Source organism: Phyllopteryx taeniolatus, chromosome 14 (assembly GCF_024500385.1).
Source record: "Phyllopteryx taeniolatus isolate TA_2022b chromosome 14, UOR_Ptae_1.2, whole genome shotgun sequence".
Lineage (NCBI taxonomy): Eukaryota > Metazoa > Chordata > Actinopteri > Syngnathiformes > Syngnathidae > Phyllopteryx > Phyllopteryx taeniolatus.
Window position 1 is genome coordinate 26,699,532 of NC_084515.1, and position 27,655 is coordinate 26,727,186.

The following is a 27,655-nucleotide window of genomic DNA, read 5'->3' on the forward strand; positions in this document are numbered from 1 at the left end:
TGTGGTGGAAGCTGAGACAGGACGAGTGTTGTGCAGCTTTTCGGGAAGAGGTGATACAGGCTCTCGGTGGACGGGAAGAGCTTCCAGAAGACTGGACCACTGCAGCCAAGGTGATCAGAGAAGCAGGCAGGAGAGTACTTGGTGTATCTTCTGGCAGGAAAGGAGAGAAGGAGACTTGGTGGTGGAACCTCATAGTATAGGAAATCATACAAGGAAAACGGTTAGCTAAGAAGAAGTGGGACACTGAGAGGACCGAGGAGAGGCGAAAGGAATACATTGAGATGCGACACAGGGCAAAGGTAGAGGTGGCAAAGGCAAAACAAGAGGCATATGATGACATGTATGGGAGGTTGGACACTAAAGAAGGAGAAAAGGATCTATACAGGCTGGCCAGGCAGAGGGATAGAGATGGGAAGGATGTGCAGCAGGTTAGGGTGATTAAGGATAGAGATGGAAATATGTTGACTGGTGCCAGCAGTGTGCTAGGTAGATGGAAAGAATACTTTGAGGAGTTGATGAATGAGGAAAATGATAGAGAAGGGAGAGTAGAAGAGGCAAGTGTGGTGGACCAGGAAGTGGCAATGATTAGTAAGGGGGAAGTTAGAAAGGCATTAAAGAGAATGAAAAATGGAAAGGCAGTTGGTCCTGATGACATTCCTGTGGAGGTATGGAAGCATCTAGGAGAGGTGGCTGTGGAGTTTTTGACCAGCTTGTTCAATAGAATTCTAGTGCGTGAGAAGATGCCTGAGGAATGGAGGAAAAGTGTACTGGTGCCCATTTTTAAGAACAAAGGTGATGTGCAGAGCTGTGGCAACTATAGAGGAATAAAGTTGATGAGCCACACAATGAAGTTATGGGAAAGAGTAGTGGAGGCTAGACTCAGGACAGAAGTGAGTATTTGCGAGCAACAGTATGGTTTCATGCCTAGAAAGAGTACCACAGATGCATTATTTGCCTTGAGGATGTTGATGGAAAAGTACAGAGAAGGTCAGAAGGAGCTACATTGTGTCTTTGTAGATCTAGAGAAAGCCTATGACAGAGTACCCAGAGAGGAACTGTGGTACTGCATGCGGAAGTCTGGAGTGGCAGAGAAGTATGTTAGAATAATACAGGACATGTACGAGGGCAGCAGAACAGCGGTGAGGTGTGCTGTCGGTGTGACAGAAGAATTTAAGGTGGACGTGGGACTGCATCAGGGATCAGCCCTGAGCCCCTTCCTTTTTGCAGTGGTGATGGATAGGCTGACAGATGAGGTTAGACTGGAATCCCCGTGGACCATGATGTTTGCAGATGACATTGTGATCTGCAGTGAAAGCAGGGAGCAGCTGGAGGAACAGTTAGAAAGATGGAGGCATGCACTGGAAAGAAGAGGAATGAAGATTAGCCGAAGTAAAACAGAATATATGTGCATGAATGAGAGGGGTGGTGGGGGAAGAATGAGGCTACAGGGAGAAGAGATGGCAAGGGTAGAGGACTTTAAATACTTGGGGTCAACCGTCCAGAGCAATGGTGAGTGTGGTCAGGAAGTGAAGAAACGGGTCCAAGCAGGTTGGAACGGGTGGAGGAAGGTGTCAGGTGTGCTATGTGACAGAAGAGTCTCTGCTAGGATGAAGGGCAAAGTTTATAAAACAGTGGTGAGGCCAGCCATGATGTACGGATTAGAGACAGTGGCACTGAAGAGAAAACAGGAAGCAGAGCTGGAGGTGGCGGAAATGAAGATGTTGAGGTTCGCTCTCGGAGTGACCAGGTTGGATAAAATTAGAAATGAGCTCATCAGAGGGACAGCCAAGGTTCGATGTTTTGGAGACAAAGTTAGAGAGAGCAGACTTCAATGGTTTGGACACGTCCAGAGGAGAGAGAGTGAGTATATTGGTAGAAGGATGATGAGGATGGAGCTGCCAGGCAAGAGAGCTAGAGGAAGACCAAAGAGAAGGTTGATGGATGTCGTGAGGGAAGACATGATGGCAGTTGGTGTTCGAGAGGAGGATGCAGGAGATAGGCTCTCATGGAAAAGGATGACACGCTGTGGCGACCCCTAACGGGACAAGCCGAAAGGAAAAGAAGAAGAAGATATAGGTATATAATATATATTATATATTACTCGTGCAATCACTGTAGTAGTCTCGCCATGCTGCACTATTTGCATATCTGTTGTTGACCAATACTGGCCAATCATGCCAGAGTAGCATCTGCTCCATTTGCACACTGATTGGGGAGTATCTGCAACATTTGCACAATCAACATTGTTCCAGATTATCGCACTACTCCTAACTTTAAACTGCATACAATCCTTGAAGTCTCGGCGCCCTTTGCACAATGGTCATTGGACTATTGCAATATTAGTAATTCGAACTGCTAGAGGACTCTGCATCTTTTGCACAATTGTCAAAAAAAATAATAATAATGTGCCGGCATTACCAGACAACTAGCAACCCTTTATTGCTCAGTGACTGTTTTTTTTTTTTTTTTTTTGTCAATGTCTTTATGTGTCAAAAGTGTTCTCTGTCAATTGACTGTCTGTTGTCGTACTAGAGCGGCTACAACTACCGGGGACAAATTCCTTGTGTGTTTTTTTGGACATACTTGGCAAATAAAGATGATTTTGATTCTGATTGACCGCAAGTATCTCAAGTCCTCCACCCTTGCTATCTCTTCTCCCTGTAGCCTCACTCTTTCCCCACCACCCCTCTCATTCATGCACATATATTCTCTTTTAATTCGGCTAATCTTCATTCCTCTGCTTTCCAGTGCATGCCTCCATCTTTCTAACTGTTCCTGCACCGGCTCCCCCCTTTCACTGCAGATCACAATGTGAGGTTAATAGAATATGGATAAATCCCTGCATGTAAGCGGCAAGGCTGAAAACCAACATTGAATGCCCGTGACCTTTGATCCTTCAGGCGGCACTGCATCAAAACATTGAATGTTGTTAAAAAAAAAAGGTGATGTAACACAGTGGTAAACATGACCCTGTCCCAGCTTTTTTGGAATGTGTTGCATGCATACAATTATAAGTTAATGATAATTTGCTAAAAACAAAGTTTATCACTTTGAACATTAAATATCGGTTGAACATTCTGTTTTTATTTATGTTTAACACAATGTCCCAACTTCATTGGAATTGGGGTTGTATGGATTACTTGGGTTGTTCCCAACATCTGGTGAAAATTTCATGTCAATGCCACCTTTGGAAATATATTTAGTGAGAAAATGGTGATGTGTTAAATCCTTATTTCAGCCGCTGTATGTACTTGAAACCATTTGAGCTTTGTCACTGTTTTTAAATCACATACTACACATTTAAATATCTCTTATTTTTTAGTCTTTATTTTTATTTATTTATTATTATGTAGGCGCCTCGGTGAACGACTGGTTAGCACATCTGGCTCACAGTTCTGAGGACCGGGTTTCAAATCCCTGCCCCGCCTGTGTGGAGTTTGCATGTTCTCCCCGTGCCTGCGTGGGTTTTCTCCGGGTACTCCGCTTTCCTCCCACATCCCAAAAACATGCATGGTAGGTTGATTGAAGACTTAATTGCCTGTAGGTGTGAATGTGTGTGCGAATGGTTGTTTGTTTTATATGTGGCCTGCGATTGGCTGGCGACCAGTTCAGTGTACCCCGCCTCTCACCCAGAGTCAGCAGGCTCCAGCACGCCCACAACTCTAGTGAGGATAAGCGATACAGAAAATGGATGGATGGATATTTTTATGTATTAATGTTGTCATGTTATGTACTGAATATTGTTATTTCTGCTACCCGTGTAATTTCTGCTGCCTCTTGGCTTTTGAAAAAGATGTTGTCTCACAATAAGCTTTTCCCTGGTTAGATAAAGGATGAATAAAATAGGTGAAAGTAAAATAAGGTCCACCCTACCCAGAACAGGATAAGCGTTATTGAGGGTGGCACGGTGGGCGACTGGTTCACACAGCTACCTCATGGTTCTGAAGATCCATGTTCAAATACACCCTCCCCTGTGTGGAGTTTGCATGTTCTCTCTGTGCCTGCGTGTTTTTTTTCCCGGGTACTCCCGTTTCCTCCCACATCCCAAAAACATGCATGGTAGGTTGATTGGAGACTCTAAATTCCCCATAGGCGTGTATGTGAGGATGATGATTGTTTGTTTATATATGCCATGTGATTGGCTGGCTGCAGTTAAGGGTGTACCCCACCTCTCACCCAGAGTCAGCTGGGATAGGCGCCAGCGGGCCCGGCCTTGAGCTCCTGGACTGTGATGTGAAACCTTTACCTGTCAATCAAATTACACTGAAAATGAGTTCGTTGAATTCAACAACTGCCTGAATATTGATAATGTGTGCCACTGTGGTTATGGTTTATAAACAGTTAACTTTCCCATGTGCGTGTGTTCCCCACATAACACACACAGAAACAAAAAAGACAATCTCGTTTTTAGAGGGCCATGGGGATCCACAAGCATAATGAGGATTTGTTGTATTCTTCTGGATGGATTTGATGTTTTTGTTTGGAGATAGGGGAAAGAAGTGGAACTTCTAAGGAAACAACTTTATAGTCTTGAGACACCATGGTCATACATTTTAAGGTTTCTTATGGAGGTATGGTCTGCAATAACCAGGTCAAGGCCAGTATGCCATATACCCAAATGCAAATTGACACACTCACCTCAATATGCTCTACTCGTTGAGAAAAGTGCAGTCAGAGTTTGATCCTTCTGCAGATAACTACATAGGCAGGAGGACAGGCTACATCAGGCTGGTGCCGAGTTTCTGTGATGCACATCAAGTCAAGCCTTTTGTTCAGGATGTGGTCGTTAAGGCATGATTTATTTGTCAGTGATTGTGGATTTAATAGTTCCATTTTGACATTTGAAATGCTGGGGAGTCTTCGTCCGTGTTTGAGAAGATTAAAATCCACTCCATGTTTTCCAAACCCTTAGCACAGCGCTCTGATGACGTGTGAAGGTGTGACAGAGCAACCGGCTGACCAGGTGGATGGAATTGAATTTTGGCTCCCATGCTGTAGGCAAGCAAACTTGCGCTGCTTGATGTTGGCGATGCATTCTGGAATGAAGCACTTCACCAGCCGTAAAGAAGAATAAGTCAGCTTGGAGGCAGCCATCAAGGATGTTAGTCTGGAGCTAGCTGCTCGCTCTGAACAAGATGATCAGAGAAAGAGCCAAGTAAAAAGGGAGGATCCATACTATGGCAGAAGAGGACGACAGAAAGCAGATTCGTTGGAGGTTTGAAGGACAGATGGTAGACTGACCAAGGTTGGTGAATAGCATCGGCACCACCGGATTTGTTTACTGGTGCCCACAATGGGATCACCACACAGATCGGAGAAAAATAAGGTAAAATCAGTTTAAATTGTTTTCAGGTGTCCAGAGTGTGGCAACTGTTGAATATTTTGATACCAAACAAAGATATCACAAGAAAAAATCAAATACAAAAACAAATAAATTAATAAAAATAAAAACGAGTGGACCGCAGCCTATTTTATCATATTTAATGGACAACACATTTATAAAACTTGGAATTACCTCTGGTGTATAAAGGACTGCTGCCAAGGGGAGTAGCTACAGAGGCTTGTCGTCTCCTCTTGTTAGATTGGACAATGATCTGGTAGCCCTGCATCAACCTCTGACAGACAAATTCTTCAAACACTTGAGCAGCATTCATCCCTGGCACTTCATCTTCTCGCCTACAAAGAATTAAGTCTTTAAATAAAAGTCACATAATATATTCAAACATGAACTTATAGTAGAGGAATATGGCTATTTAAAGGTCCCCTTCCATCAATATTTTATTGTTTTACAATCTTTAATCTGTAGAAAATTTGTTACGTTTGATTGATCGACTCTGATTCTCAATAAATATCCATTATAATACTAAGAAACCACAGCGGCAGCTTAAAAACTCCATTGTGACACAGTAAAACTGTTCCGGCATAAAAGAGATACAGATCCTTCATTCTGCTTGACCTAACAGCCGAACAGGACAAAAAATAAAATATAAAAATCTATACAATCTTTTATGTGTCCTATCGGCTTTGCAAAATAATTTCGTTTGGAAATGTGCAGAATGCCCTTTTCTCACCTAGCATTTGATGTCTCAATATTTGATATGTAAATAAGCTTTGCTCTGATTGGATCACTGCTACTATAATTTAAATTTGTAAAACAGCTTTGCTCGGCTTGGTCCTTGGCAACATCAAGGCATCTAGCAGCTTGGGGCGGCCAAGCGTTTATAGCGAGTTTGCGTGAGGACCGTTCGATGTGGTCTTACTATCACTGTGAAGCACAATTGACAAAGCGTTGGCTTGTTGGCCTACCAATAGAGAACGTGTGCTAAAAAGGGACGTGGGTGAAAGTGAAGAGGTTGAGGTTTAGGCTCATCCCCCACTCCCAATACCTTCACCCCTGCCCTGTGGAGGTTGGCAGTGATCTCAGTGACTGTTGTCTAGGTGTTTCTTCACAGATCTCACAATGTTTCTGTCATCAATTGCTGTTGATAACCTGTTCGAAACTACTGGTCTACTGTTGCTCAGTACACCAGTAGTTTCTTTCTTTTTCAGGACATTCCAAATTGTTGTATTGGCTATGCCCAATGTTTGTGCAATAGCTCTGATCGATTTTCCCTCTTCTCTCAGCTTCAAAATTGTTTGCTTTTCTCCCATAGACAGCTCTCTGGTATTCATGGTTGCTGAACAGCAAATGCAGTTTTCACAGATGAAACCCAAAGCCAAAAACAAGCGCTATCTAATGTTTAAGCAATCAATCGAAAAAGCAACACCTGTGCAACTAGAAACACACATCAGTCACAAGTTCCAATACTTTTGCTCACTTGAAAAGTGGGTGGCTTCAAGCACAAGGTGCTCTGTCCTGAGTGGTTTAACACATATAGATGGAAATACCATGAAATAAAACCTGGAATTCTGAACTTTTGTCTCATAGTCATCTTTTGATCTGGATACAAAGATACAAAGACCTGGAGAGAGCACTCCACCTTTTTCCAACTGAGGACCATGGTCTCAGATTTAGAGGTGCTGATTCTCATCCCACCCGCTTCACACGCGAACCACTTCAGTGAGTGTTGGAGATCACGGCCTGATGAAGCCAATAGAACCACATCATCTGGAAAAAGCAAAGATGAAATACTGAGGCCACCAAACTAGACCCCATCTACGCCTCGGCCGCACCTAGAAATTCTGTCCATAAAAGTTATGAACAGAATCGGTGACAAAGGGCAGCCTTGGCCGAGTCCAACCCTCACCGGAAACGAGTCCGACTTACAGCCGGCAATGCGGACCAAACTCTGACACCGGTCGTACAGGGACCGAACAGCCCGTATAAGGAGGTTTGGTACCCCATACTGCCGAAACACCCCCCACAGGACTCCCCGAGGGACATGGTCGAACGCGTTCTCCAAGTCCACAAAACACATGTAGACTGGTTGGGCGAACTCCCATGCACCATCGAGGACCCTGCCGAGGGCAAAGAGCTGGTCCACTGTTCCACGCCCAGGACGAAAACCACACTGCTCCTCCTGAATCTGAGATTCGACTTCCCGACGGACCCTTCTCTCCAGCACCCCTGAATAGACCTTACCAGGTAGGCTGAGAAGTGTGATCCCCCTGTAGTTGGAACAGACACTCCGGTCAGTCTTCTTAAAAAGGGGGACCACCACCACAGTCTGCCAATCCAGAGGCACTGTCCCCGGTGTCCACGCGATGTTGCAGAGGCGTGTCAACCAGGACAGCCCTACAACATCCAGAGCCTTTAGGAACTCAGGGCGAATCTCATCTACCACTGGGGCCTTTCCACCGAGGAGCTTTTTAACCACCTCTGTGACCTCAACCCCAGCGATAGGAGACCCAGCCTCAGAGACCCCAGACTCTTCCTTCACTCTTCCTCATGGGAAGGCGAGTCGGTGGAATTGAGGAGGTCTTTGAAGTATTCTCCCCACCGACTCACAATGTCCCAAGTCGAGGTCAGGAGCGCCCCATCCCCACTATACACAGTGTTGATGGTGCACTGCTTCCCCCTCCTGAGACACCTGATGCTGGACCAGAATTTCCTCGAAGCCATCCGGAAGTCGTTCTCCATGGCCTCACCTAACTCATCCCACACCTGAGTTTTTGCCTCAGCGACCACCGAAGCTGCATTCCGCTTGGCCAGCCAGTACCCATCAGCTGCCTCAGGAGTCCCACAGGCCAAAAAGCCCCGATAGGACTTGTTCAGATCGACGGCATCCCTCACCACTGGTGTTGACCAACGGGTTCGGGGATTGTTGCCACGACAGGCACCGACGACCTTACGCCGACAGCTCCGGTTGGCCGCCTCGCCAATAGAAGCGCGGAACATGGTCCACTCGGACTCAATGTCCCCGGCCTCGCCCGAGACGTGGGTGAAGTTCTGCCGTAGGTGGGAGTTGAAACTCCTTCTGACATGCGATTCTTCCAGACGTTCCCAGCAGACCCTCACAATACGTTTGGTCCTGCAAGGTCGAACCGGCATCTTACCCCACCATCGGAACCAACTCACCACTAGGCGGTGATCAGTTGACAGCTCCGCCCCTCTCTTCACCTGAGTGTCCAAGACATGCGGCCGCAAGTCCGATGACACAACCACAAAGTCGATCATCGAACGGTGACCAAGGGTGTCCTGGTGCACGGGTTGACACCCTTATGCTTGAACATGGTGTTCGTTATGGACAATGCGTGGTGGGCACAGAAGTCCAATAACAGAACACCACTCGGGTTCTGATCGGGGGGGAAGGGGCCTTCCTCCCAATCACACACTTCCAGGTCTCATTGTCATTGCCCACGTGAGCAATGAAGTCCCCCAGCAGAACGATGGCGTCCCCAGCGGGAGCGCTCTACAGCACCCCCTCCAAGGACTCCAAAACGGGTGGGTACTATCAACTGCTGTTTGGTGCATAGGTACAAACAACAGTCAGGACCCGTCCCCCCACCTGAATGCAACGTACAGACGCTGAGCCGGGAGGCAATCAGTATACCCACACCTGCTCGCCGCCTCTCACCATGGGCAACTCCAGAGTGGAAACGAGTCCAACCCCTTTCAAGAGGACTGTGACCGGCGTCCGGGCAAGGGAAACCTAAATCCATTAATTTTGTTCGTCATAGGGGTTTTTGGAGCCGTGCTTTGTCTGGTCCCTCACCTAGGACCTTTTTGCCATGGGTGAGCCTACCAGTGACGTGAAGCCCCACACAAGTTAGCTCCTAGGATCATTGCGACAAACAAACCCCTTCACCACAATAAGGTGACGGCTCAAGGTGGGGCTTCAGTATACAACAAAAACAAAGCAATTGACCTTGCCGTTCAGCAGTTGAGTGGGTAGGTACCAACCATGAAGTGGGCAGGTACTTGAACCATTACCAACTTTCTACATCACAAACACTGATCGGGTCGTTTGCAAGCCTTGTGCCGTTTATTTCCCTTTTGCGTTCTGTGGACAAACCGCATACAAGTCAAACTTAAACCATGTCACAGACTCATTTTTACCTCTGTGAATTTTAGAATACAGTACAGTTTGATTCTTTTATTGTTTTTTGCTTTTTTTAAATCTCTAAGTGGTCTTGCCCAACTTACCTTGCTGAGTTACTCTATCCCAGGTCAGGTGCTTCCAAAGTCTAGGCAGAAGCTCAGAGGGGATTGGGCCTTTTCCCACGCTGTGGAAGGAGCTCCCTTTGCACATTAGAAAGGCCCCCCTTTACTCCATCCATCCATCGCTTATCCAAGGTCCCCGCCTTCGGCCACCGCCCAGCTCGCACTGCACCCGACCCCTATGGCCCCTCCCACAGGTGGTGAGCACATGGGAAGGGGGACCCACGTTACCCTTTCGGGCTGCACCATGGGTGCAGGCCCGGCCACTAGGCACTCTACTTCGAGCCCCACCTCCAGGCCTGGCTCCAGAGGGGGGCCCCGGTGACCCGCGTCCGGGCAAGGGAAACCTGAGTCGATAATTTGTCTTCTTCATAAGGAGTCTTTGAGCCGTGCTTTGTCTGATCCCTCACCTAGGACCGGTTTGCCACGGGTGACCCTGCCAGGGGCATAAAGTCCCAGACAACTTAGCTCCTAGGATCATTGGGACACAACCCCCTTACTGTCCAGTTTAAAAACTAGTCTTAAAACATGTTTTTACTCTTCGGCTTTCATCTTGGGTTAAGACTCAGCACCTGTTTTTGTTTTGATGTTTTATTTTAAATTGTTTTGAGCTGTGGTTGTATTTAAAGTGTTGTATAAATCAAGTTGAGTTTCAGGTTAGTTGAGTGTGTTATGCATAAAACAGGGGCCTTTTATATTTTGATGAATGGGTACCTTTAAGATGACTGCATATATAAAATGTATAAATTTTTTTCCATTTATTTTTACTTTGCACACGAAAAGTCTAAATAACACAGAGTTTTTGGTATGATTGGGTCAAAGTAAATGTCTACAAACACCTCTCCAGATCACTGTGAGGCAGTAAGTCATAGCATCCCTCAGTGTAGTCACTTTGTAGCATTTGGCGGTCAGGGAAGTAGTCAGTGGTGAGGGGCAAGCAGGCCGGTGTGGTCAGAGATTTCCAGTCAACCCCCACTGTACAGCAGAAGCTGGGCACTGTCAGACAAATAGAGAGTACTGAGATCATTATATTAAAACAAAAAGATAAATAGGTTAACCCAGCAAGAAAAAAACATTGAGCACTGAGGAAAATAAAAATAAAGGCAGTTAAACATGGTAGATGAATGGAAGATGGGTTTAACAGCTTGAAGAGGAAAGAATATGAATTACAGTTTATTACAGTTATGTCCCCTTTAATCTGTATAATGGAAAATGCTTTTATAAAAATTGTTGGGCTTGGGTTAATCTATGGATTGCCAACCCACAAATTAAGTGAGAAATTACAAAATCAAGTCAGTCTTTTTGTGAGTTACCTGTATCCGTAAACGTGCATAGTGAATTTGGCGGAATTGTGACATAGTATTGGGGTGTCTTTACGCAAAAGTTTCCCCACCGATGACTTGGCAGCTATGTCAAAACAGAAGCGAAGTAGCGCTGCAATGTTGGTAACACAAATTGTTAGGTAACAGCGTTATTACCACTAGCATCAATCTTTTTGTTTTATTTCTGTGTGCGCATTCACGAGAATATGGCGTGTTCGCCAATTAAGGCACACCAAAATGCCGGAGTGCCCGCTTTATTTACTTGGAAAACCATGCAGTTGGTAAATATTCACCAACGACATGCTACATGTTAAATTTCATTACATATAGGTTTACATTTCAGGACATTTTCTCTTGTCCAGACATCAAGTATCTTATGTTACAGTGAAGACCCTTTTCTCTGCTGAGAAAAGCCACATCAACTACCATAGTCGTGGTCCCCCCTGCTCCCAAGCTAACACATGGAGGGCTGCCATGGAAGCGGAAAGCGTCCATTAACTCGGACTGTGTGTTATCATAGCGGTAGGAAACTTAAACCATCCAAACTTGAAGTCTGCCCTGCCTGGATTGTTCAAGAATGTGAACTTTCCAACCAGAGAAAACAATACTTTGGACCAGGTCTACACCAAAATACCAGATGCAGATACAGAGACAACCCCTTGCCACATCTTGGTCGATCAGATCACATCACACTGTCCTTGATCCATGCTTATAAACCTAAAATCTATAGATACAAACCATATGTAAAGACAGTGAAAGTGTGGACCGAAGAAGCCCCAGCAGCCCTGTTGGTTTGACTGCTTTGAAACTACACACTCGGCCATATTTCCAAAGGCGACAGACCTGGAAACTCACACATTTTGTGTTCTTGTGGTTATTTTATAATACAGTACATAATTGTAAATATGGATGACTAGGAAAATTATTCCCCTCCTTGAGCCGTCACCTTGTCGTGGTGGAGTGGTTTGTGTGTCCCAGTGATCCTAGGAGCTAAGTTGTCTGGGGCTTTATGCCCCTGGCAGGGTCACGCATGACAAACAGGTCCTAGGTGAGGGACCAGACAAAGCACGTCTCAAAGACCCCTAATGACGACGACAAACAATGGACTTCGTTTTCCCTTGCCCGGACGCGGGCCACCGGGGCCCCCCACTGGAGCCAGGCCTGGTGGTGGGGCTCGAAGGCGAGCGCCTGGTGGCCGGGCCTGCACCCATGGGGCACAGCCCGAAAGGGTAACGTGGGTCCCCCTTCCCATGGGCTCAACACCTGTGGGAGGGGCCATAGGGGTCGGGTGCAGTGTGAGCTGGGCGGTGGCCGAAGGCGGGGACCTTGGCGATCCGATCCCCGGCTACAGAAGCTGGTTCTAGGGACGTGGAATGTCACCTCTCTGGCAGGGAAGGAGCCCGAGCTGGTGTGTGAGGTCGAGAAGTTCCGACTCGATATAGTCGGACTCGCCTCCACACACACCTCGGGCTCTGGTACCAGTCCTCTCGAGAGGGGTTGGACTCTCTTCCACTCTGGAGTTGCCCATGGTGAGAGGCGCCGAGCAGGTGTGGGTATACTTATTGCCCCCGGCTCGGCGCCTGTACGTTGGGGTTCACCCCGGTGGACGAGAGGGTAGCCTCCCTCCGCCTTCGGGTGGGGGGACGGGTCCTGACTGTTGTTTGTGCCTATGCACCAAACAGCAGTTCAGAGTACCGACCCTTTTTGGAGTCCTTGGAGGGACTGTTGGGGGACTTCAATGCTCAAGTGGGCATGTGAGACCTGGAATGGCGTGATTGGGAGGAACGGCCCCCCCGATCAGAACCCGAGCAGTCTTCTGTTATTGGACTTCTGTGCTCGTCACGGATTGTCCATAACGAACACCATGTTCAAGCATAAGGGTGTCCACACGTGCACTTGGCACCAGGACACCCTAGTTCGCAGTTCGATGATCGACTTTGTGGTCGTGTCATCGGACTTGCGGCCGCATGTCTTGGACACTCGGGTGAAGAGAGGGGCGGAGCTGTCAACTGATCACCACCTGGTGGTGAGTTGGCTCAGATGGTGGGGGAAGATACCGGTCCGACGTGGCAGGCCCAAACGTATTGTGAGGGTCTGCTGGGAACGTCTGGCAGAATCCCCTGTCAGAAGGAGTTTCAACTCCCACCTCCGACAGAACTTTGCTCATGTTCCGGGGAAGGCGGGGGACATCGAGTCCGAGTGGACCATGTTCCGCGCCTCCATTGCTGAGGCGGCCGACCGGAGCTGTGGCCATAAGGTGGTCGGTGCCTGTCGTGGCGGCAATCCCCGAAGCCGTTGGTGGACACCAACGGTGAGGGATGCCGTCAAGCTGAAGAAGGAGTCCTATCGGGCATTTTAGGCCTGTGGGACTCCTGAGGCAGCTGATGGGTACCGGCTGGCCAAGCAGAATGCAGCTCTGGTGGTCGCTGAAGCAAAAACCCGGGCATGGGAGGAGTTCGGTGAGGCTAGGGAGAAAGACTTCCGGACGGCTTCGAGGAAATTCTGGTCCACCAGCCGACGTCTCAGGAGAGGAAAGCAGTGCACCACCAAAACTGTGTATAGTGGGGATGGGGCGTTGCTGACCTCGACTCGGGACGTTGTGAGTCGGTGAGGAGAATACTTCAAAGACGTCCTCAATTCCACCGACACGCCTTCCCATGAGGAAGCAGAGTGTGGGTTCTCTGAGGCGGGCTCTCCTATCTCTGGGTTTGAGGTCACCGAGGTAGTTAAAAAGCTCCTCGGTGGCAGGGCCCCGGGGGTGGATGAGATTCGCCCGGACTTCCTAAAGGCTCTAGATGTTGTGGGGCTGTCCTGGTTGACACGCCTCTGCAACATCGCGTGGACATCGGGGACAGTGCCTCTGGATTGGCAGACTGGGGTGGTGGTCCCCCTTTTTAAGAAGGGTGTGTTCCAACTACAGGGAAATCACACTGCTCAGCCTCCCTGGTAAGGTCTATTCAGGGGTGCTGGAGAGGAGGGTCCGTCGGGAAGTCGAATCTCAGATTCAGGAGGGGCAGTGTGGTTTTCGTCCTGGCCGTGGAACAGTGGACCAGCTCTACACCCTCGGCAGGGTCCTCTAGGGTGAATGGGAGTTGGCCCAACCAGTCTACATGTGTTTTGTGGACTTGGAGAAGGCGTTCGACCGTGTCCCTCGGGGAGTCCTGTGGAGAGTGCTTCGGGAGTATGGGGTACCGAACCCCCGATACGGGCTGTTCGGTCCCGATACCCCCGATACGGGCTGTTCGGAGTCAGAGTTTGGTCCGCATATCCGGCAGTAAGTCGGACTCGTTCCCGGTGAGGGTTGGACTCCGCCAAGGCTGCCCTTTGTCACAGATTCTGTTCATAACTTTTATGGACAGAATTTCTAGGCGCAGCCAAGGGGTAGAGGGGGTCCGGTTTGGTGGCCTCAGTATTGCATCTCTGCTTTTTGCAGATGATGTGGTTCTGTTGGCTTCATCAAGCCGTGACCTCCAACTCTCATTGGAGCAGTTCGCAGCCGAGTGTGAAGCGGCTGGGATGAGAATCAGCACCTCCAAATCTGAGACCATGGTCCTCAGTCGGAAAAGGGTGGCATGCCTTCTCCAGGTCGGGGATGAGATCCTGCCCCAAGTGGAGGAATTCAAGTATATTGGGGTCTTGTTCACGAGTGAGGGAAGAATGGAATGGGAGATCGACTGGCGGATCGGTGCAGCGTCTGCAGTGATGCGGACTTTGTATCGGTCCGTTGTGGTAAAGAAAGAGCTAAGCCGAAAGGCGAAGCTCTCAATTTACCGGTCGATCTTCGTTCCTACCCTCACCTATGGTCATGAGCTGTGGGTCGTGACCGAAAGAACAAGATCCCGGATACAAGCGGCCGAAATGAGTTTCCTCCGCAGGGTGTCCGGGCTCTCCCTTAGAGATAGGGTGAGAAGCTCGGTCATCCGGGAGGATCTCAGAGTAGAGCCGCTGCTCCTCCGCATTGAGAGGAGCCAGATGAGGTGGCTGGGGCATCTGATTCGGATGCCTCCCGGACGCCTCCCTGGTGAGGTGTTCCGGGCATGTCCCACCGGGAGGAGACCCCGGGGACGACCCAGGACACGCTGGAGAGACAACATCCTTCGGCTGGCCTGGGAACGCCTCGGGATCCCCCCGGAAGAGCTGGATGAAGTGGCTGGGGAGAGGGAAGTCTGGGCGTCCCTGCTGAAGCTACTGCCCCCGCGACCCGACCCGGATAAGCGGTAGAAAGTGGATGGATGGATGAGGAAAATTATTATGTGTATCAGTTAAAATCACTGTACAACCACACTGTCAAAGTATGGAATATATTTTTTTTTGCAATATAAGAATCAATCCATTTTCTGTACTGCTTATCCTCACTAAGGTAGAGGACGTGCTGAAGCCTATCCCAGCTGACTCTGGGCGAGAGGCTGGTTACACCCTGAACTGGTCGCCAGTCAATCACAGGGCACATAGACACCCATTTGCACTCACATTCACACCTACGGGCAATTTAGAGTCGCCAATTAACCTCCCATGCATGTTTTGGGAATGTGGGGGGAAACCGGAGTACCTGGAGAAAACCCACGCAGGCACGGGGGAGAATTTGCAAATTCCACACAGGCGAGGCCAGATTTTAATCCGGGCCCTCAGAACTGTGAGACAGATGAGCTAAATTGGTCACTGTGCCGCCACTATAAGGACATGTATACAGTAATTAAAACAAGTTTTGTGCTGGTTTGTTAAATTGAAAGCTTCTGTAGCTTTCTTTTGTTTAGGTCGTAGTTAACGGTGTTATTTGGTACTCTATTAAACGTCACTCAAAGTGATACTATATGGTTTTAATTCAACAGTGGCATAATAGCAGTACCGTAATGTAGCGACTACGCCTATGGCCAGGTTGTCAACGGCAACCACAAGAACTTTTGCATTCCTGCTTCCTGAACCTCAACCAGCTGGTTTGTTGCCACAAGACACAGGAAACTTGGTATATATCATCTGGAGCCATAAAACTGATTGGAACTCTCCTCATGACTGGCACAACATGGTTTGGGAGGGGAAGGAAGTGAACAATGTTACTGTTGAACAATGGAACACGATCACCCCCTAGTGGTGGTTGGAGACACTGCCAGTGGACATCAAAATGACATTGAAAAATCCCATGTTTGTAATAAACAAACACACCTTCAGGAATATTCTAAATGTACGCCTTGATGTCTGTCATTAACTCATTTAATCCCAGCCATTTTTCAAATGAGAACCCCCCCCTCAGTACCAGCCATTTTAGAAGATTTTGACCGATCTTTCAAGGCACACAGAATATAGTGTCCTATGGCTATATAAACATGGCACCTACCACAAAGTTTCCATCTTTCCAAACAAACAAAAAAGTTTGTTTCTACCTGTTACCATTCTTTAGTAATTTGCGGTAGAACATAGGTTGTATGATGCACTGCTGCCATCTAGTGTCCGTTTTTGTGGGGATTAAAATTTCTCTCAGGCCAAATCCTATGGAGAGGAGTGACGTCAGCCCCTTCTGAAGCCTATGACGCACAAAAACGTAAAATACATAAAACTATGTCTTTGGGATTAGGTGATCAAGTTCTAAAAGAAGTAAAACTCAATTTTTGGTATTAAATGGGTTAACGTCTCAGTTTTACTGTGCCGATAAGAAAAGACCAAATAAATATAATATTCCACCACTGTGAAACCAAATGAAATTCCATTTGGATTCGGCCTGTTTATTCCGACTGATGTTTTTATATGCAGGATTTTCATTCAGTTTGGGCTTCTAAACAGACTATAATCGGAATAGAAGTCTCCATGTAAACCAGGCTATGTCTTGCAGCTCTTCATTCTTTATTTCAGACCCAGGGGGATTCATATCGCTGAGTAAAGAAAAAGTAGTAATAATAACAACAACAACAATACTGATTTAAAAGCAATATAAAAAAAAATAAGGGTAGGCATTATTTTTCATGATTTCAGAGGCAATAAAAAACAACCATCATCAGTATTTGGTTAATATAGTCAGCCTAAGCTGCGAGGTATGCAAAGTTATCCATGTCCTTTCACCATCATGCCTGTCCTACTGTGTTGCGTGTTTTTGTTTGCACATTAAGGACAAATGTCCTGTTTTTGTTTTAGTTCCTCATGAAAAAAAAAAGACAATCCAAACAATACGTTTTCCTCATGTTTTTGAGATTGTAGGGTGAAAGCTGCAGCTGGCTACTAGTGTGGACTGAATGGGTGGCAACAATGGGGAAATGCCAGTATTTTTAGCCTGTAATGATAGCCTGTCAGCAACATATTGGGGGGTAGGGGGGGGGGGGGGGGGGGGTGAATAAACAATGAACTAGTTTATTTTGGAATGGTGAATTTAGTTCAAAATTTTGAATTATGAACTTAACTAATTCTTTTCTGGAACGGTTAACTGAACTTTAAACTAGTTGGCGTAGGAATGAACTTTCCCAACACTGTTGGACAGTGCCACACCGGACACCCTGAACCAGTTCTTTGCTCGCTTTGACCAACGCTATAGTGGAACCCACACCTAGCCTGCCCTTCCGGAGCAGGACAACACCCCCATCCAGCTGAAGCAACACCAGGCACGAGCCACACTGTGCAGAGTCAAACGCAAGGAAAGCGCGACAGACAGGGTGACAGGAAGAGTTCTAAAAGCATGTGGAGACCATCTAGCAGCTAGCTACTACTGCAGCCAGCTAGCTACTGCAGTCTGTCATCACCACCTGCCTTAAATCAAGCTAACAAGCTAGCCTGCAAGCTAACGAGCTTGTAGGTTGAGCGAAACAGCTCGCTCCACCGCGGCGATGTAGTTTAATAGAGAAACAAGAAAGGAAAGTATAACAACAACAATAATAAACAAAAATACTGATTTAAAAGCAAAATAAAATAAAATTAATTTAAAAAATGACTGGCCTTATTATTCATGATTTCAGAGGCATTTAAAAAACCAATATAATTTATTGTGATAGTTATTGGGAAAATATTTTGTCTTCAAGAAATTGTTATCGTGACTGGTCTCCAATCAATACAGACCTCACACACCAGCATAATGCTAACCCTTATGTGAGGACCTATGTGACCTAATTATACCCACTTTATAAAATATCAGCTGTGTAATTTGTATTTTGCAAGCTGACCTGGATTTGAGACCCGAAAGCTGGTGGCTGTTGACGTCTTGTGGGAGCAACTGGGCTCCGGAGTCGGTCCGCGGTGGATATTGCTACATGACGGGCTTGCACCACCAAGCGGAAAACCAAGCATGCCTGCATTTTCAGACCAGAGAACGACTGTATATAGACTGGTCATCACTCCCACTTCTGGGATGGGGGTGGGTGCTTATTCTCATCGCGCCTTTGTTCTAAAATCTCAATTCAGCCAAATAAAACTTTTCTTAGAGTTACATAAATTTATGTTTTCATTACTGACAAGCTTTCATCCATCCATCCATCCATCCTCTTCCACTTATCCGAGGTCGGGGTGCGGGGGTAGTAGCTTTAGCAGGGAAGCTCAGACTTCCCTTCTCCAGCTCTTCCGAGGGGATCCCGAGGCGTTCCCAGGCAAGCCAAGAAACGTACTCTATCAAGCGTATCCTGGGTCATCCCTGGGGTCTCCTCCGGGTGGGACGTGCTCGGAACACCTCACCAGCGAGGCATCCTGGAGGCATCCTAAACAGATGCCCGAGCCACCTCATCTGGCTCCTCTCAATGCGGAGGAGCAGCGGCTCGACTCTCAGCCCCTCCAGGATGACCGAGCTTCTCACCCTATCTCTAAGGGAGAGCCTGGACACCCTGTGGAGGAAACTCATTTCGGCCGCTTGTATCCGGGATCTTGTTCTTTCGGTCACGACCCACAGCTCGTGACCATAGGTGAGGGTAGGAACATAGTTCCTTCTTCACCACAACAGACCATAGTCTGCATCACTGCAGACGCTGCACTGATACGCCTGTTGATCTCTCGTTCCCTCACTGGTGAACAAGACCCCAAGATATTTTAACTTCTCCACTTGGGGAAGGATCTCAACCCCGACCTGGAGAGGGCAGTCCACCTTTTTCCGACTGAGGACCATGGTCTCAGATTTAGAAGTGCTGATTCTCAGCCCAGCTCCTTCACACTGGGCTGCGAATTGCTCCAGTGAGAGTTGGCCTGATGAAGCCAACATAACCACATCATCTGCAAAAAGAAAACATGCAATACTGAGGCTACCAAAGTGGAGCCACTCTACGCCTCGGGTGCGCCAACAAATTCTGTCCATAAGCAGCCTTGCCGGAGTCCAACCCTGACCAGAAACGAGTCCGACTTACTGCCGGCAATGCGGACTAAACTCTGACAACGGTCGTACAGGGACCGAACAGCCCATATCAGGGGGTTCGGTACCCCATACTCCCAAAGCACCCCCCACAGGACTCTACGAGGGACACGGCCACTGTTCCACGGCCAGGACGAAAACCACACTGCTCCTCCTGAATCTGAGATTCCTGACGGACCCTCCTGTCTAGCACCCCTGAATAGACCTTACCCAGGGCGGCTGGGTAAGAAGTGTGATCCCCCTGTAGTTGGAACACACCCTCCAGTCCCCCTTCTTAAGAAGGGGCCCATCACCCCAGTCTGCCAATCCAGAGGCACTGTCTCCGATATCCACGCAATGTTGTAGAGGCATGTCAACCAGGACAGCCCTAAAACATCCAGAGCCTTTAGGAACTCCGGGCGTATCTCATCCACCCCCGGGGCCTTGCCACCGAGAAGCTTTTTAACCACCTCTGTGACCTCATCCCCAGCCTCAGAGACCCCACACTCTGCTTCCTCATGGGAAGACGTGTCGGTGGAATTGAGGAGGTCTTCGAAGTATTCTCCCCACCGACTCACAACGTCCCGAGTCGAGGTCAGCAGCGCCCCATCCCCACTATACACAGTTTTGGTGGTGCACTGCTTTCCTCTCCTGAGACGTCGGATGGTGGACCAGAATTTCCTCGAAGCCGTCCGGAAGTCTTTCTCCATGGCCTCACCGAACTCCTCCCATGCCCGGGTTTTTGCTTCAGCGACCACCAGAGCTGCATTCCGCTCGGCCAGCCGGTACCCATCAGCTGCCTCAGGAGTCCCACAGGCCTAAAAGGCCCGATAGGACTCCTTCTTCAGCTTGACGGCATCCCTCACCGTTGGTGTCCACCAACACAGTCTTGATGTGCAGTGCTTCTCCCTCCTGAGACGCCGGATGGTTAGCCGGGGATCTGATTGCCAAGGTCCCCGCCTTCGGCCACCGCCCAGCTCACAATGCACCCGACCCCTATGGCCCCTCCCACAGGTGGTGAGCCCATGGGAAGGGGGACCCACGTTACCTTTGGGGCTGTGCCCGGCCAGCCCTCATGGGTGCAAGCCCGGCCACCAGGTGCTCGCCTTCGAGCCCCACCTCCAGGCCTGGCTCCAGAGGTGGGCCCCGGTGACCCGTGTCCGGGCAAGGGAAACCTAAATCCATTAATTTTGTTCGTCATAGGGGTTTTTGGAGCCATGCTTTGTCTGGTCCCTCACCTAGGACCTGTTTGCCATGGATGACCCTACCAGGGCCGTGAAGCCCCAGACAACTTGGCTCCTAGGATCATTGGGACACACAAACCCCTCCACCACGAAAAGGTGATGGCTCAAGGAGATGCTGACAAGCTTTGTTGGAAAAATACTTTTCCTTCTTACCCAGCAATTTTGCTAACACACAACATAGAAGTTTTGCTAATGAGCTTTAATTCACATGCAGAACTAATACGTCACGTGTAGTTTCGTGTAAAAAGCTTTATCTGAATTGTTAGCAAGTTGGTATGTATTTGTCTGTATTCAAGTGTGCTTGTGTGTGCATGCAGTTTCTCAGTTTCAATGGTCCACAATTACAGTTTAAAACAGAGTTCACATTTCTGAGTAAGACTTAAATCACATGCATGCAGTTTAGACTTAGGTCCTCTTTGGGTCATCAAAGACCACAGAATGGGTTCTTCTGATCTCCAAGGTGAGGCCAGATGTTGAGAGTTTTGATAAGTCATTCTAACACCACATTATTTTGGGCCTTTGATGTAGATGTAAAAGAGAGCTGTCGGGACACGAGGCCCAATGCTGACTTGAAGTCCAGGTTGTAATTGCAGAGATGTTTCTACCCCCAAGGAAGGGGCAAAGATAATATTCTGTATTCATAGTTCATAGGGAGGGGGTAGACATGTATGTGTGAGCGTCCCATTTCCTTCCATCTCTCAGTCTCACGATGAAAGGGGCACTCAACAGTGTGAGGAGTTCGGGTGTGATACTGGCGCCATCTGTTCAGAGCTGGGCGGAGGGCAGCCTTTCATGTTGAGGTTGAAAAAAAAGGGGGAAAGAAATGTTTAGGGATCCTGAGAATCCTGAGCACAGGTCTGCGGATCTTGTCATCCGAACACAGCTCTTGACTGTCTTCGGTAACAGGAGGTGACGGCCAAATGATATACGATTATTTTCAGTTCTTAAAAACCTGTCAAATGCCTTGTAACTCACGTTTAATAATTTGTAACTGTGTATTTTTAGATGTTTATTTTTCCCAAAAAATGCTGTTATCATTGGGAGGTTTGTTCAAAAACATTTGAATTATATTCTGATGATTGATGAATATCCATCAATTTTCTGTATCGCTTATCCCCATGAGGATTGCGGGCGTGCTGGAGCCTATCCCATCTATCTTCGGGCGGGAGGCGCGGTACACCCTGAACTGGTCACCAGCCAATTGCAGGGCACATATAAACAAACAACCATTCGCACTCACATTCACACCTACGGGCAATTTAGAGTGTTCAATTAACCTACCCTGCATGTTTTTGGGATGTGGGAGGAAACTGGAGTGGAGAAAACCCACACAGGCACATGCAATGCAAACTCCACACAGGCGAGGCCGGGATTTGAAACCCGGGCCTCAGAACTGTGAGGCAGATGTGCTAACCAGTCGTCCACTGTGGCACTGGTTGATGAATATATATGACTTAAATAATGCTGTCAGTTGTTTAAACTACAGTGGTGCCTTGCGATAAGAGTTTTTCGAGGTACAATCCTTCAGTTGGCCTATTTTTTGTTTTACGACACAGATTTCCAGCAATGAGTGCTCTTCCAACCTCAAATTGACAGGTTGCGTCGACCACCGATTCACACTTATTTTCTTGGGACATTAGGTACAGTGGTCTTGTTTCCTGTTTTCCATTCAGTGATTTATAGAACAGTAGCAGAACTTTAAAATCTATTCTAAAGCTTACTCGTAGCCAGTGTAGAGACTAGAATTAGAGTAATATGTTCTGACCTCTTTGTTCTGGTCAGAATCCGAGCTGTAGCATTCTGAATGAGCTGCAGCTGTTTATCCTCTTTTGGGAGAGTCCAGTCAAAAGACCATTACAATAGTCAAGTCTACTTGAGATAAAAGCATGGATGAGCTACTCCTGGTCTGCTTGGCACATGCAAGCCTTCACTCTGGATATGTTCTTCAGTTGGTAGAAAGCAGTTTTAGGAACTGATTTGATATGACTGTTGAAAGTCAGGTCAGACTCTATCAGTACACCAAGGTTTCGGACTTGGTCTTTGGTTTTTAAAGAGAGTGACTCCAGGCATTTCCAGCAATCCTCTTGTATTTTTTTTTGCCAAAAACAATTATCTCCGTTTTGTTGTGGTTTAATTGAGGAAGGTTTTTGGCTCATCCAGTTACGTTTTAGACAGTGAAACAACATCTCAATATAACTTTAGTCATCTGGAGACACTGCGAGACATAACTGTGTCACTTGCATAGCTATGATAGTCAACAATAAGGTTCTGATGAATTTGACCCTAGGGTAGCATATACGTTCTGAACAGGCGGGGGTCTAAGAACTGACCCTTGAGGGACCCCGTCAGCCACTGCCATTTGATGAGATTAAACACTACCAGTGGTTACAAAATAACTCCTATCTTCCAGGCAATTGATTATTTGCTGCAAATCAGCTAGCACAGACTTCGCAAGAGCTTTGAAAAAGACAGATGGTATTGAGTCAAGACAGCTCGTTGATGGTTTCAGCTGCTGAACTGTTCTCTCTACAGTTTTTTGATCAACTATCAAATTCTGACACGGTAATAGAGTTTTTCCTGGGTGGCTTCAGATGCAGCATTATTTTATCATTTTTCTGATTTGTGCTGACATTTAACCTGATGGATTGTTTTTTCACTGAAATAAGCAAATTAATTGCATTTAGTTGCTGTTAGGAGTTCCGTCTGATTGGGGGGGTAGGGGCGGGTGAGGTTGTCAACCATGGAAACAGAGTGCCAGTGTTGTTGAGGTTCTTACTGATGATTTCAGAGAAGTGTTGCTGTCTAGTCCTGAGTAACTCTTGGTTAAAAAAATTACAAATACTTCATAGAGCTCAATCAATTTGGAGTTTAGTTTTTCCTCCACCTACGTTCTGCTTTCCTACACTTTGAATTATAGTTCTTTACCATCATTGTGCTCCTCCACGATATTCTAGGTCGCCTCAAGATTGTCTTAGTTTTAATAGGAGCGACAGCATATGTGACATTTGAGATTTTTCAGGTGAATTTATCCAAACGTTCACCAACTGTCTCAGCATTCACCATTTGCAACACAGGTATGGTCTCCATAAACTTAGTTGCGGTACTCTCATTTATGTACCTTTTCTTAATAAGCATAGGTGGTCAGAAATAGCCATATCCTTAATGTCAACTGATTGAATTTCAACATCCTGAGCGATGACCGGGTCTAAGATGTGTCTTGAGTGTGGGTTGGACTCTTAATATGTTGAGAGAGGTCAAATGTGTTCAGTATAGCAGAGTTCTTCAGATTTTTTTCCCATGTTATCGTCAACATGAATGTTGAAATTTACCGTTATGACAAAATAGTTGTAGTCTGTACAAATAACTGACAGCAGTTCTGAAAAATCCTGCATACATTTTCCATTGCATCTTGGAGGTCTATAAATTATTAAAACAATAACCTTTGTATGACCTTTTACTAAAAAACAGATCTTCAAAAGAGCTAAATATCACCCAGTATAATTTCTTTACACTGATATAATGAAAATAGGACCAATACCACCGCCTTTTTTCTCTATTTGACATTTGTTCAGAAAATAAAAATTTGCTGGTGTGCCTCATTTAAAATGGTATTAGAGCTACTTTCTCTTCATAGGTTGTAATGATGTCATGAATAAACAATGATTTATTACCCAGTCACCTGATATTGGATAGAGATAGTTTCGCAGACATAACTGGAGACAATGGTTTGATAGGTTCAGATTTTATCCTTCAACTTTATTTGTGCCATATTTATTTGACCAACTTTCTGTCCCTTGTAATTACAGGGATGAAAAAAATGCCTGATCTCCATAGGGGTCTGACTTATTCTGGAGAAGAATATTGTTTGTATCTGTTTTGCAGCCACGACCCCTCACATATCAGTCAGATTTGGAGATAAGATTCTTCATGGGTGGAAGAGAGACCCTTCGCATCTTAGTGGACGTTGGTTTCAGACGAGGGGGAAATGGGAGGAAGATCTTAGCGTGGTGTGCGTTGGATTCCAACATTGACAATAGTCTTCATCCTGTCCGTCACATCTAATAGAGCATTTAGGATAGATGATCATGAGTACTGCGTTGGGCTTTGATCCAATGGGACGGAGAGGGGTGTGGGAGATTCCAAGTGCTGCCTCATCTCATTCCTCAGTTCTTCCAATTGTTAGGGTGATGCTATTGACTGCATCTGCGCCTCGTGTCGTCTTATCTCGTTTCTCCGATTGTTTAGGTACAACTTCTTCTGCGCTTGTTGTCCTTCAGCCGCATCAACAAGGCCAATGTTTTCTTTTCGTGCCGCTGAATAACGTACACAGTAAAAAATGTTGGCAGCCAATAACTTAACCCCTTGTTTATTGAGAGAGAAACGGTCTACCTTGTAAAGATGTCTGCACTTCCCAAAAATGCAGAAATTGTCAATTAAGCTCACGCATAGTGGAGTACACACTTCTTTGAGCCACTAATTTAATTAACTGAGCCTACTGAAACATTTGTAAAAGGCGAAAAGTAGGTCCTAATTTGAAAGTAAATTTAAAATGGCGGACTTACTGTTGGGTTTAGAGTATGGCTTTAAGAGATTTTTTGTAGACCTCGGGCAACATATGCTTCCCAATTTTATAGACCAAGGTCGAAATATACAGTCCGGACTGCTTCACTGAAAATTTGTAGGGGGTGCTACTGACCCATGTTTTTGATATTGCACTGTACTTTTTACTTTTACTTGAGTATTTATGTGAAGGATCGATACTTTTACTTGGTTACAATGATCGACATGCCGTTCGCTACTCTTATCCATTCATGCATGTGCTCGTCTATTTTTTAGACTACATCTTCGACTTTCGCATATGGCACCCGTTGCGCCAATCAAACGTGAACACTAATGTCATTTGACTCCAATTCACCAATCAGACGACACAATGCAGTCGCATAACCACGCACGTAGCCTTCGCAAGCCAATCAAAATGACTCATTTTAGAAGAAAACAAAAAACAAAAACAGCCGCACGAGTGTGTTTACAGAAAAAAAAAAAACAACTCTGTCATGCAGCTCTTAAATTGTGACTGCCCAAACTTGGATATTTCAGCCCACTTCTAACTTGAGAAAACACCTTCCGGTAAGTTTTTGTTGTTGTTTTGGCAGTGGATGTGGCAAATTAGCGCATGCACGCACACACACGCACACACACACGCACACACACACGCACACACACACACACACTAAATGCTACATCGGTCCGCCCTCTGCAGTTATGACATCTTAAACTCTTCTGGGAAGGTTTTCCACAATTTTTGGGAGTGTGTTTATTGGAATTTACGACTATTTATCCAGAACCGCATTTGTTACATTACACACTGATGTTGGACGAGAAGGCCTAACATTTAGTCATTTATTTATTAGTAAGAGTTAAGCATTTCTTGCTTTGTGATGAAGTAGAGATACAAAATATTATGCCCCGCCCCCATCATATGGTATGGAGAAAAGTAAGGCTTTTAACAACTTTTAATGTCCCATGTCTGGAGATGCTACACACCAAGTTTGAAGTCAATCGGATGAAAGCTGTAGGACAAGTTAGGAAAATGGTCAAAAAAAGGGCTAAAATTGTATTTAAAAAAAAAATAATAGCTCCCTTCCTGTGCATTTTAGGATAGTGCTTCTGGTGACTTTTTTTTTTTGTCACGGTGTGCTACACGTGCCTCCAAATTTTCATAGCCATAGGTGACAACTAGCGCAGGGGCCATTGTTTTTATTTTGTTTTTATTTAGATTTGTAGGGGGAGCTACAGAGCCATTTTTTTTTTTTTTTTTAGTAATCACATAAAATAACTTTAAAATGTCAAATTTTTCGCCAGGCCCGATATGCGTGCAAAGTTTGGTTCGAATTAGGGTATGTTTAGACCCTCAAAAATGCAATTGTTTAGGGAGAATTCTAATTATAAAAATAATAAAAGAAAAAATATATATAATTCCTACGATTACAACAGGACCCTTGCAGCGGTCGATGCTCAGGCTCTAACTACAGCTGCGAGCAGCTATAAAGGGCCCTCGCACCCCTGGGCATGTTGGGGTACTGGCACGTTGGGGTACTGGGACATTGCGGATCCATTAAATAGAAATGGACACCATACTGTTCAGATTATAGTCATGTGAAACCGTATATCACAAGGACAAATTCTCAAACTATGACCACTGTGAATGTGGAAAAATTGTCAAAAAAGGGCCAAAATTCTATCTTCAAAAAATGTGAGCACACTTCCTGTTGATTTTAGGATATGGCTTCTGCTGACTTTTTTTAACATCTCGGGGTGCTACTTGTGCCGACCAATTTTCGATGCCGTAGGTCACATGTGGTGTAGGGAACACATTTTTTTAAGAATTGTAGGAGACGCTACAGAGCCATTTTTTAATAATAGTGGATGAAAACTTCAAAGTATAAAAATTTTTGCCAGGCCCAATGTGCGTGCAAACATTGGTTCGAATCGGGGCATGTTAAGGCCTTCAAAAATGGCATCGTTTAGGGAGAATAATAATAATGAAAAAGAATAATTCCTACGATTACAATAGGACCCTTGCAGCGGTCGCTTCTTGGGCCCTACCTTGAGCTGCGAGCAGTTATTCGGGCCCTTGCAACCGCTGGCCACTTTGGGATACTGGCACATTGGGGTACTGGCACGTTGGGGCACTGGCACATTGCTGATCCATTAAATAGAAATGCGCACCACACTTTTCAGATTCATATTCGTGTAAAACCGTACAGTTAATCATTTACAATCCACTTCACAATTATTTGCAGCAAAACAACAGCAGCATTAGATGATATGGAAAGCTTTGAATTACCTTTCATCTTCAAGTAACTTTAGATGAGACACCCAACTTTTGAAGTCGCTTGGATTAAATCTGTAGGAGGAGCTCGTAAAAATATGACGGCTGTAAAAGGGTGAAAATATGTCTGAATTTGAAAGTAAATTAAAAATGGACTTCGTGTTAAGGTTTAGGGTATGGCTCCCAGAGAATATTTTGTAGGTCTTGGGCTTTTACATATGTTACCCAATTTTGGGAGACATAGGTGAAACCTGGAGGCGGGGCTGCTTTGTTAAATGGCTAAGCCATAGTTTTAAAAAAAAATGCACAATGAACATGTTCAATATTGGAATGTTTGCCAGGCTTGATGTGTGTGCAAAGTTTCATGCT

At 46.2% G+C, this 27,655-nt stretch overlaps 1 protein-coding gene across 17 annotated transcripts in view; it reads right to left on the minus strand.

Annotated features, from left to right (window-relative positions):
• depdc5 (DEP domain containing 5, GATOR1 subcomplex subunit) overlaps nt 1–27,655 on the minus strand; it is a 238,272-nt gene that overhangs the window by 97,896 nt on the left and 112,721 nt on the right. For all 17 annotated transcript variants that reach the window (XM_061796516.1, XM_061796515.1, XM_061796514.1 and 14 more), the window contains 2 exons: nt 10,441–10,597; nt 5,516–5,676 (listed from right to left, as the gene is read on the minus strand). In XM_061796516.1, coding sequence (XP_061652500.1) covers nt 5,516–5,676; nt 10,441–10,597 — 318 coding nt within the window. The remainder of the gene's footprint in view (nt 1–5,515; nt 5,677–10,440; nt 10,598–27,655) is intronic.